Source organism: Pipra filicauda, unplaced genomic scaffold, assembly GCF_003945595.2.
Source record: "Pipra filicauda isolate LSUMZ 115617 unplaced genomic scaffold, ASM394559v2 scaffold274_size1021923_pilon, whole genome shotgun sequence".
Classification (NCBI taxonomy): domain Eukaryota; kingdom Metazoa; phylum Chordata; class Aves; order Passeriformes; family Pipridae; genus Pipra; species Pipra filicauda.
Window position 1 is genome coordinate 914626 of NW_024104392.1, and position 12554 is coordinate 927179.

The 12554-nt window shown below is 40.5% G+C and overlaps 1 protein-coding gene across 2 annotated transcripts in view; it reads right to left on the bottom strand.

Annotated features, from left to right (window-relative positions):
- The window catches only part of LOC113996437 (connector enhancer of kinase suppressor of ras 2-like), a 90469-nt gene that overhangs the window by 10824 nt on the left and 67091 nt on the right, over positions 1-12554 (bottom strand). For both annotated transcript variants that reach the window (XM_039382586.1, XM_039382585.1), the window contains exons 18-19: positions 11257-11328; positions 92-162 (exon numbers count right to left, since the gene is read on the bottom strand). In XM_039382586.1, coding sequence (XP_039238520.1) covers positions 92-162; positions 11257-11328 — 143 coding nt within the window. The remainder of the gene's footprint in view (positions 1-91; positions 163-11256; positions 11329-12554) is intronic.

A 12554-nucleotide genomic window follows, 5' to 3' on the forward strand; every position in this document is an offset into this window, starting at 1 on the left:
AGTCAGTTATGACATCTCCAAGTTTGTTGAGACACTGAACAGATCTCTGCTGTCTGCTCTCCTCTCCTAATTATAATCACTGAAGCATTACCTTCATCTGGATGAATGTCCTTGTCATCGGGTGTGTAACCAATTGCTGCGAGACCCAAACGATTCATCCATCTGATAGAATGATAAAAAAATGAGCAAGAGATACTTAAAAGGCACATCTCATGTAAATCTGAGGTCACACACATTCCTAACATCTGGAAAAGTCAGAGACAATGGTTACTGCAAAACCTGAGCACTGTTCAGGGTGTTAAAAGCACAATCCAGGCGTGTTCAGAGGTGAATAACTGCGAGTGAAGGACATCCCAGTTCAGGCCACTGCAGAAGTTCTTCTGGACTCGTGGTCACATCTGCTGGAGGTCTTTACCTCGTGCAGGATCAGACCTTGGCATTTTATTCTGCTGCCTGGAACCCTGAAGGACCAGGACATTGATCATCCTTCTGTCATCAGGAAAGTGTGGAGCTCACATACAAACGTGCCAACTTCAGCAAAGAATAAGTGGGATTTTTATGGACTGTGGAGAGCAGAGAATGTCCCCTTAAGCAGAACCAAACCCTCTCTGAGCTGCTTCTGCAAATTTGTGAGGAATGGTTTCCAGAGACACGGTGTGCAGGAGCACATCACATTTATTCTGATTGCTACTCCTATTAATTTCAAGAACTTGCCTGAATTTCCAAAATACTAGAAAATAGAATGATGATAATTATTTTATGAAAACCTGTATTAGGGAATAGCTTGTATTAAATTTGCGTCCTCAGAAAGCTAAAACAGCCTATGGCAGAATCCACTGTCTATTTGGTAGTTTGGATTCACAATACTGGTGATATAAATGTTCAGTCTTGTTGAGCTGTGATATTAATTTAATTTTCCTTTTTTTTTTTTTTTTAACGGAATCTTAGGTTTCTAAACCAAAACTTGGTAAATTGAAAGTACTGCAAAATTTACATTTGAAATCAGATGTTCTGGTTTCTTTCTTTATCCCAAAATTAATTAGTCTGATCAAAGATAAGATTTTCTGCTTCACTGGGAAAGTATTATAGTTTATTTTAGGTTCAGAGTTTTCTTCATGTAAGATTACTGGATATTCATACAATATATAATTGAAAAACTAGAAAAAAGGGAAATGAACGCACAGAGGGGAAAGTTACTTCTTAATCTTCAGCAACTGGAAAATCAAGAATTAGCTTATTTTCGTCAAAAAGGAAACATAACCAAAGAAAAAGCCCTTTCATGCCATCTGTAATGGCTGGGATGCTTTCTAAAGCATCCCCTTACTCAGTGACTAAATTATTTACCGTGTCATTAATTTCCCAATATATTGAACATGAAGGTTTTCTAGGAGCAGCTCTTTTTTCTTTTTTAGCATTGCAACATCAAATTTGTTAATAATTATGTTCTTGGTTAATGAATAATGACAAAAACATCTTTCAGAGACTTTAAGAAAGACATTAGTGAGCAACTTGTGCAGTATCATAAGGACAAGTTGCTTTGCAGATTAAAACAAGGAAAATATCCAGCGTAATTCTTTCCCACTGATAGTAGAAGAGAAAAAAAAAGCTTCTGAGGAGGTGTGTGATTATTATTCTCTATGAGGGGTGCGTGGAAGGTGGTAGGCAAAGCAAGGAGGCAGAAAATGAAGGAAGAGTGAACTCTCCACTAAAAATAGCCCCCAGTTCAGCAGTATTGATCTCCTGGTGGAGGCTCTGCAGAGCCCAGAGCCACGATATTAATCTGTAATATTGGATACAGCACTGACTCACTGCAGCCTTCAGCAAAGCCCTCCACGGATCTCACGGCTTTCCTAAGCAGCCAAAGGGAACAGCAACATTTCCTCCTCATGGGGAATTGTGAGAGGGCTTAATTTACTTGCAGAACTATGAAAATATAAAGGATTGTGCAATCACATTGCTTTGCCTTTCAGGAAAACAGAAGCGAGCAAATTGGAAATGAAACTGGGAATGAAGATTAGTTTTTACAAATACCAACTGCAGGGTTTTAGCACTGCTTACAGACATTGTTTGTATCAGCACATCAATAACTCATCTTTATCACCAAGGAAGTACATTTAAAATGGATTAACAGGTTTGCAGAGCAGCTTTTCCACAGTGCTCACCAGCAGCATTTCACTCTGCAAATGATCGTTTGGCATTTGCTGCTCCTGCAAGGCAGATTCTTTATGGCAGGAATGGAATGACATCATTCCCTGGGCATTATTAAGGGTTTGTATTCACTAGTTTTTCAACAGTTCCCAAATTTCTATACTCATTAGTATTGGAGCAAAATAGTTTTAGTCATACTTTGCCATATGCCTCTGGCAATTAGGCAGGATGGCTCAGTGCCTTCAACTGAGGTTCTGCTTAAGCACCAATGATAAATTAGGACTAATTACCATTTTCCAAGTTAAAACAGACTCAGCCATTTGGGTGGGCAGTGGATGGAAATTCAGATTGTCTTAAATGTCTCGCCAAATTTCTCTTGTTACTCATTGTTAATTTGAAAGTTTCAGATCTTGGAAGCACACATAGAAACCAAAGTGTCAATATTGATCTCCCAGAGCACATGGATATCCTTAGGATACACAGAGTATCAGCTTTACACATGGCCAAAGCTGGAATTAGCTGAAGATAATCTTCCTTCTCTAAGGCTGCTCAGACTTTTCTCTTTCAAAGGCCAAGATGATCCCCAGCTCTAGTTACAAGGACTTTCTTACCTCATTTACCCCAGTTCAGAGTCAGCTCTTTGTCAAGCCGACATAATGGGATATCTGATGATATTCAGCGGCTTATAATGATAAAATCTCTTCTGAGAAAAGAAGTAGAATCTCCATTTTAGGCTTTATGTTTTTTAAAAAAAGCATGAGTGAATGTTTTTGAGGTTAATCAGGAGTTATACAAGTGCTGAGATTACAGATCATTTTCTTACAGTTAACATTTTTTTTTCCCAAGGAAATGCAAACTCAGTTCAAAAGGAATGCTGCATAAACTTGATGAATTTCCTTGATGAGCAAACCACTCTCATTTTTTAGGAAAACTGGCAGCCAAGGTTATCAAAAGTTCTTTATGGGGAGCTTGGAAACTTGGGCATTTGGTTCTGAACTGTGCACTGAAAGCCTTGGGGGCAAAGGGCAGGAAGGCAATGGGAACATCCATGAGAGCTGGGCTCCCCAGGGACGGATGGGGAGCCCCTGTGAGCTCTGGGCTCCCCAGGGACGGATGGGGAGCCCCTGTGAGCTCTGGGCTCCCCAGGGATGGATGGGGAGCACCCATGGGAGTTCTGGGCTCCTCAGGGATGGATGGGGAGCACCCATGGGAGTTCTGGGCTCCTCAGGGACGGATGGGGAGCCCCTGTGAGCTCTGGGCTCCCCAGGGATGGATGGGGAGCCCCTGTGAGCTCTGGGCTCCTCAGGGATGGATGGGGAGCACCCATGGGAGTTCTGGGCTCCTCAGGGATGGATGGGGAGCCCCTGTGGGATGGATGGGGAGCACCCATCTGGGCTCCTCAGGGATGGATGGGGAGCACCCATGGGAGCTCTGGGCTCCTCAGGGATGGATGGGGAGCACCCATGGGATGGATGGGGAGCCCCTGTGAGCTCTGGGCAGGGATGGATGGGGAGTTCTGGGCTCCTCAGGGATGGATGGGGAGCACCCATGGGAGCTCTGGGATGGATGGGGAGCACCCATGGGAGCTCTGGGCTCCCCAGGGATGGATGGGGAGCACCCATGGGAGCTCTGGGCTCCCCAGGGATGGATGGGGAGCATCCATGGGAGCTGAGCTCCTCAGGGATGGCTGAGGGCATGTCTGAGTGAAGGTCAGGCAATACCAGGCTGTGTGTGCCACACCTTACAAGCAGCTACAGCAAACCCCCAGTTTGGGGTTGGTCTAATTTGGTTTCTAAGCTGTACCCCAATAGCTCTTTGACTGCCCCATGGGCACAAGCAGGCACACATGTTCTGGCAGGTGTCATTTGCAATCCCACTGTACCTCAGCTGGACTCCTCTCTCCCCACCACCAAACCACACCCTTTTTCTTTGGGAATTTCAAACCTCTTTTCTTTTGATAAATAAACAACTTAACCAGCATGTTTCACTAAGTTTGACTCTAGGCCACCCAACAGAGCACGGGGTTTGCATTCCAGAGAGAAATTGTGATGACATGGAGAGGCACTAAATAGCCCAGGGATCCTTTGCCTCAACATTTCACCTTCAATATTGTACAACGTCCCCATGGATATATAATCTCTGTCTTACCAAGGCACGTTGTAACAACCTACAGGGCACCAAGAAATGGGTTAATTATCTTTTATTGCCCTGGTGAACCAAAGGCAGGGAAAGGTGAGCCTCAAGTAAAGTCATCAAAATGCATAAGTAAGTTTTATGCTTTGTCTCAATTAAATTCTAAATAAATCAGACTTGGCTTTAATTAATTCTGTTGGTAACAAACAGGCACTGTTGTCATCGCTTTGGGATAAAACAGAGCTGCCTGGTAGGATGTTAAGTTAAATTTACTGAGATAATTCTAGTTAGAATGAGGGGTTACAGCCCAGGGCCTCCAAGAGTCTGAGTGTCCCCCAGGCTGGACAGTGATGAGCACGAAGGCACCCGGGGCAGAGAGGGACTGACGAGCTGCTGCAATAATCAAAGCTTGGGACTGCAGAGTGAATCATGCCTGAACTGCCCCCAGTTGTCAGGAGCACATTTGCTTTCTGATCACCCAGCAGAAACACTGGAAAATGTTACAGGGACCAAACAACCAGGAAACTACTTCACATTGCCTTGCTCTTCAAAACACTGCGTTAAAAACAAGAATATGCCATCCCTCAGTGTACAAATGCAATAATTTCTGGTTCCTGGCTGCTGGAATTTACTCCTGCTGAACGGGGGGCTGAGCCAGCCCAAGGTCAGTGGGAGGTTCTGGGACTAAAGGCAACTATGCTTTTCATAGTGGCGTCACATTCACCCCCTTTTCCACTCTGTTCCTTTCTAACAGCCCAGAGTAAAAAAAAAGCACAATTAAAAAAAAAAAACAACTCGACAATCTCAGTCATCATAAATTAGAGAGAACTAATACCTTTGGTGTAGAAGAATAAAAACCAAAGGCAAGAGGTAAAACTTTTTTTTTTTTTAAAAAAAAGAGGTGCAAGGCCGCTATTTTTAGGGTTATAGTTAAAACTGTTTCATAAACTCACAGAGAGCAGGTCAGGAAGAAGTGGGTTGCTGAGGCTCAGATAAGTTTTATTTGCTAATACCCTCTGCATACACTTATTGCACATACCAGATGGCTGGTTTAGAGAAGAAACTGTTTAATTCAAGTGAAAAAGTAAATAAAGAACATGTCCTGAGAAGGTGTAAATTCAAGAAAAAGTCCACTCACTTTTACTACTTCTTTCTGTTAAATGTTCTTTTAAAGATTAAATCAATGAAATCCTGAGGTAGTAAAGGATAGAATAAATAAATAGTTACTTATTTCATATATATGCATATAAATAAATAAATAAATAAATATAACTTGAATGCAAGAACTGCTTTCTTGCTTCTTTTCATCAATAATACTTGCACTCCTTTGTCACCTCAGGTTTGAGTTATACATGTTTCAGTGCAGGAATATCTCTTTCTTCACTTTTGAGATTGCTTCTACACTTGTGATTTTTTGGTTAAAATGAAAAACTAGAACTAAAGTGGAAGTTAAATTTCACTTGCATCGAGTTACCTTTAAGTCTATGAAAACAGAGATTCCCTTGAACCATTTATTTGATACACAGAATTTATTCAGTGCAGTTTATATTTAATTTCTAATCAAAAGCTTGGTATTATATTTTTTTTACATCAGTGGGATAACCATATTTCAGAATTCACCGCAAAATTCTCTGCAATACAGAATTAGATTTCAAAATTGATTTTGTACTTGTTATGCTGCTTCTCCCTGACCATTCTTTCCTACTGGACACCTAAAAAATCAATGCATTTCCCATTTGGGTTCCTAAGATACATTATTGTCACTGTTTCCTAAGGTTGTGCAGGTAACACGTTCATTTAACAGGATAAAGCTTCCTGTGATAGGGATGGTTGAAACGATGCCTTGATTTTCCTCAACACAAAAGAAGCCTGAAAATGTCTCCCAGTGAAATATAACACAGAGCAGAGCGTTCTCAATGAGCTCATCCCTCCCAGTGTATCAACTCTCAGCAGCCCCTGTTTCCACTCTTTTATTTGTCACACTTGCTGGGATTTGTTAAGTAAAATCATTCATGGGATAAACTGTAAGTACTCTCTGATTTGATAATTTGACATGACTGTTGATCTTGTTTCATGCATTGTCTTCTTAGATTTGTCAGCCTGGAAAAACAGGAAAGAAGCCCCAGACAGCTCCAGAGCTGACAAGTGAACCGTGGCAATTTGTGCCCTCTTCGCATGTGCATCTACTTCATGCACTTAATGGGATAGTTATTTTTATTTGCAATTTTTTTTTGAACTTCACCCTGTCAAACAGAGGCACAATTATGCCTCTCTGCTCAGAAGTCTGGTTTGGCGTGGGTTTCTTTGTTTGTTTGGTTTTGGTTTTCCCCAGTGGGTAACAGACAAAGGAAGTTTATTATTTCTGTAGCAAATAAATTACCCTTCTGGTAATAAAATAGCATTTACTGTATAAATATAGTCATGTAGCACTGAGAATATGCACACAGTAACTGATAGACTATAATTTCACATAAAACCAATAACAATCCCTAAGAAAATCTACCAAAACAGTCACAAAAATTCACTCAGCTGGAACTTCTCTTTAGTAATTTATTCAAGTCTTTGCCCCAGCTTTCACCAAATGATTGAGCCAAAAGAAAGCTCTGGAGAAAGGAAACATTCCTTATAAGCAACAGAACTGAGTTTAGCATGGTCTGAAGTTTGGGTGGGTTTTTTTGGGATTTAGAGGGGATTTTTTTTAAGAAATGGGATGCTTTACTAAAGAAATTATATAATTCTACTTTCACATACATAGTCTTAAAGAAATCAGATCAAACAGGTCAAACAATCCTCTTAAGTGCCCAACTATTTAATTATGATATTACTTATTTCTCTTACTAAATCTTCAGGTTTGGCAGTGTTAGCTCAGTGTCTCACACCCCAGTTTGGACTGAGACACATGCAGAGCTGGAATCACTAAACCTGCAATATTAAATGCAGCTGAACTCTTTGGCTCCCAGAAGAACTGGATCAACTCACAATGGTATTATTTACAGCAGAATATGATTAAGTTAATCTTGTAATTTAAATCAGTGCAGAAAGCCAATGCAGATCCTGCTCCTGCACCAGGGAGGAATTCACACCTGAATGCTAATTTGAGTGGATAATTGCAATTGTGGATTGCAAACTCCTTTAGTGCAATGCTATAAACCAGAGGGTCTCAAACTGAATTAAGGGGGAAATGGTAATTCATGGCTCTATAGTAAGTCATCCATAAATCCTAGAAATGAGGAGCTGGGTGACAAACCAAGGAAAGGAGTTTTGGAAGACTTACAGCTCACTCTTAGGAATTCCTGGTGTTCTCCTCCACTATTGCCCTGTTCACTCCCATAAATGTTGTGATTTCACCTTGTCCCTGGGCCTGCAGCTCATTCTGATCACAAAATTGTTCTACTTGTGCTGAAAATTCTGAGCTTTTATGTGAGAACAATAAATTAGAGGGCTGACATGGCCTCGGGCACGGGTTTGAAACAAGTTTATGGGAACATAAAGGAGGAAAGGGAAAATCTGCTCTTTATGTCTACTTACAGCACCACTGGGAACTTCCATTTCAGGGATTTCTGTTTGAAAAATACCTTTCCTGTTCTGCAGAATTCTCTCCTTGCTTTTCATGGAGTAAGAGCCCTGCAATAATTTAGCTCTATTGTTAAAGAACTGTTAAATTAGGCCAGGCTGATGTGACACTTCTCCAGGAGCTCTTGTTTTAGGGGGAAAATGTCTAATGGGGCCACATGTACGAAAGTTTTAGTTGCCAAGGCCTTTTCTGAGGTGTTGGTTTCTTTAAAGCAAAGACAAAGTACATTGAAACTGTAAAAGCTGTGTCAATCCTGGCTCACCATCTGATTTGGCCAAGACCTCTCAAGGACACTAAACCACCCCAAATTTAAGGGAGACATTTGAACAAACTTTAGTAACAAACAGGATGATTTAGGGGAAGTCTGGAGTAACTCAGTTATACTCCATACATAAAAGTAGATGGGAGACACCATAACATTTGCTTATAAACAATAGAGACTTAATTCACAATACTTCAATTTTCAAGCAGTTTCATTTGAAAAGAAATATTGAGCTATAATATTTCAGGTCTTTCCTTGAAAAATATTGGGTAACCCCCATAAAAATCAATCATTATTCTGTTTCAGTAGTAGATGTTTGTTATGTGTTTTGAATGAACGCAAAAGATTTATGCAAAGTTAACCCAGTTATTCAAATCAAATGTGATCAAATTATTCAGCTTAAAATAGAAACTTTTTTAAATTTAATATTTGGAGCCCATGAGGAGGTTGTAAATGCACTGCACTGCAGACTTCAATGACATGGAACTTTTAAATAAAGTAGATATTGTAAAACAACCGAATATTAAACTCAGTGCTAATTAAAGCCATAAACAGGTTATGTGTGGGGTGGTAATAGATGAAGCACTTCTGGGAAATAAGGCCTTTAACAAGCCTGGAGTAGCAAGCAAAAGATGAGCTCATCAATTCCATTATTAATTCATTTCCAAGAACACGACTGTGCTCGTGTAAGACCTGACAAAACAGCACGAGCATTAATTTTGCAGAGCCAAGTGTGTCTGCACTGGAAAGCACAGCAGGAAAAGCTCAGCCCCAGCTGAGCACCTCGATCTGTACAGACAAATCAATTCCTGCCTGTTGGGTACAACCCCCCCACCAGCAATGCTGGGTCAAAGGCAGATGAAAATATTCTGGAGTGGGAAAAACTATTAAACAGCGAACCTGATGTAAGAAAGTCTAAAAAGAGCTGTTAAAACAAGAGCTGGTGGCAAAGGCAGTTAAGAAAGAGCAAAGATTCCCCACATAGTGAATAAAGAATGTTCCTGTCCACGTTAGAACTCCTTTCCTTTTCAGCATGAAGGATCTACCCTTCTGTCAGCATGGAAAATCCAGTTAAATTTTGTGGTGACAGCAGGAAAGGGAGATACCACGCAAAGCATTTGCCCTATTTCCTCACATTACATGGTCAGCAGTTTGCTGGGAAGAGAGAGATTTGTGAAATTAGTATTTTAAATGCACTTCTCATCTATGAATCTTCCTTCCTCACTTTGAATTTCACACAGGGCGTGTGGGAGAAGGAGTTCCAGGAAGCATGGAAAAGCTGCAGGGGATGCCCAGGGATTTCACAGAGGTGGCAGAGTCATCCATCATTTGGGGGAGGAGAGAATTACAAGTGTTCTACAGGAACAGCGTTGCTGAACAGAAAATGCTGCACAAAATACTTCAAGCAGAAGTTCACCCTTTGCCTTCTCCCGTGGGAATCAGACCCAAAAAATCAGGAAAAAGGGTCTTGTAAATTCCGAAGTAAAGGATGTGAAGTGGTGGTATGATATGCACCTTCCCAGCTGTTCCTCTGCTCAAAGGCTGTACACTGCCATAAAGGCAGCTCCTTTGGCTCCCCATGGAAAAATCAATGGATATTATAAAAGCAGGTTATTGAACTATGTCAAGACTTGCAGGTTTTCCTTGAGTCAGAACCCTTTATGTATAATAGATAAATATGATCGATGGCACTTCAGCGAGTGAGAGCTCCCACAGTAACTAAAGCCAAGGCAGAGACCATGCTGAGTTAAACAACAGAACACCCTGACTTTGGTTTAGTCTGAACAAATCTGAGCCACACAACAGAACTGAACAATGGAACATTAACAACGGGGAAAAAACACGTTTCAGCAAATTTATACCCTGAAAGTATCCTGGTGACTGAACCTCATCATCCTCCTCAGTGGACAATAAACTGGCCTGAGCTGCTTCAACCCAGCCAGTCTCCTACACCAACACAGTGTCCTGAAAACCTTGGAATAGAAATGTTCAATTCAATAGTAATTTTTAGGCATTAGTATTCCAAAGAAAAATCCAGCTGTATCCTGATGTAGCTCTGTCTTTCCAAGTAATAACAAACTAAATCTCAAAGTTTTAGACAACTGTGCCAGGAAAGATTTCAGACTTCCCAGTGTGGTGACATTGTCCCACGTGTCCTTGCTTTTCACCTCAGCTGGGAATACACAAACTCCTGATGTAACAGGAGGGGGTAGGACATTTGACTGTGCCTTTTGGAATCAAAGGCACCGTCCCACCTTTTCCTGAGCTCTGCTTTCATCACTGAATCACAAGAGAAGCACAGAGTAATTTGGGTTAGAAGAGCTCTCAGGAGGTGTCTGTTCCCACACCCGCCCACATTAAAGCAGGACCAGCTTTAATGTGGGATCAGGTTGTCCAGGGCCTTGTCCAGTTAGAGGTTTGGAATGTCCTCCCAGCACACCCAAGGACATCTAAAAGCACACTGCAGCCCCCAAAATGGAACTTTGCTGGCCTCTGCTCTGTGCTGGGACAGTGCTGTGGTGAACAAAATTAGTTACTTCTGAGTTTCAATGTTGGGTTTTTTTCTTGGGGGTGGGGAGGAAGTTGATTCTTATTTCTTTTTATACATAAATATATATATATATATTAATTCTGGCACAAAAAATTAATGCATCTCAATTTCAATCCTGTTACAAAAATTACTCCAAATTGTTTTTCTCTGTTTTTAGGTCATGTCATGTTACTGTGGATTGTCACCAGAGCTAACTTTAAAATACCTTGTCCCATCACTGGGCATACTCTGCATGAGCCTTGCTGTGCTTGCATTGTTTTTATATGACAGAAACATTGATGCCACTAAGACTTCCAATCTTGATTAACAGAAAAAATCACAAATGTGATAAACCTTATACCCATAAACAACCCCAAATTTCTAATTAATGTAGATGAGACCAACACAACTGACTTTCCTTTGCAGAAAATTTCAGCAAAGTGAGCCACAGAATGTGATGTGTTTACTAAAATTAATGGAAGCCTGAGTGGACTAAGTCCTGAGAACACCATCAGCCAGCATGATCTCCAAGAGTATATTCCTGTGGAGATGAAATGCTGAAGCACCAGGATAAAGAACATCCCACGACCAAGAGGAGACACAACTCACCTGTTCATTTCTTCAAGGCAGTCGGTTGCAAAGTAGAAGCTCTTTATTTTGGGGTGACATGCTTTGAAGGCACTATAAAAAGAGCACAAAGAATAAAACCCACCTTTTTTCAGCTTTTCTACAAATACACAAGACTGCCCTGCTCGGTGATTCCTCAGCATGGGACAGGTTTCACAGGCATTTGTAACCTTCAGGCTGAATCTTGCTGCACAGATTTACAGCTGGATTCCTCCTGCTCTGGTTACATCTCCATTTGTGAACCTCATGCTTTGTAAAAATTCCAAAAGCCCTTGAAGGACTTAGAAATATAAATCCTTTCAATAACCACTGATGTTTCACATCTAACAAATTCTTGAAAATCTTATTGAGTATATTGAAGTACATCTTAGTTGTATTCCAAAGATCAGCTAGAGGAATAAGGGTCTGATCCCCCCACCTCTGCTCATATATTTGGATTTTTTTGTATCCTACAGAAAGAAATATAGAGGGCTGCCAAGTTCTGTTAAATTAGAAATCACTGGAATAATAGATAATAATCAGTCTGACAGCACGGGTGATTATAGTTCACATAAAATGCTTTTTATTAATGCTTTTATGTGATCTAATCCCTGGGCTCTCCCTCAGCTAAGAACAATAGTCATATTTTTACAAATTTTTTGTATGGGTATAATGAAAATGAGCATTGCTATCAAGGAAACCACAAACTCCCAGCTTTAAAGACTTTTAATTTGATTAGGTGGCAAATGTTAAAAAAATGCCACACTATCATTCATAACATTTATGTTAAAATACTGACATTTAGGTAGTAATTGCCAGATGTAAGAACCAGATTAGGAATCATTACATGTGTAATTATGAAGAACCTGTGATGCAATGTTTCCACTATTAATAGCTTAAATGCAAATGAGTGTTTTATTAATTACTACAATTTCTTTCAGTTTTCAGAGACAAAATGAAAGCTGAGGAACCCTCCCTTGGTCACACTGATTTTCCTATATATTGTATTAATTAAAATGCATCCAGTAACAGGCTTTCTTAACAAAAGTCTTACAGCAGGGTTGTATTTATGTGCAGTTTCCTTTTTCATGAGATTAGAGGTATAAAAGGGTAAGGTTATCTTTGCACAGAAGGTCATCATAAAACATCTAAATTCCATAAAGAGGACTGGAGAGGTATTTCAGTATTGTTTTGGTATCTGGACAGTGATAATTCCAACTGCAAAGCTTCATCCCCCCTGGCTACTTCTGTTTTGTGAATAAAAGCAGTGACTAAATGTGAAATCCCACACAGGGTAGAAC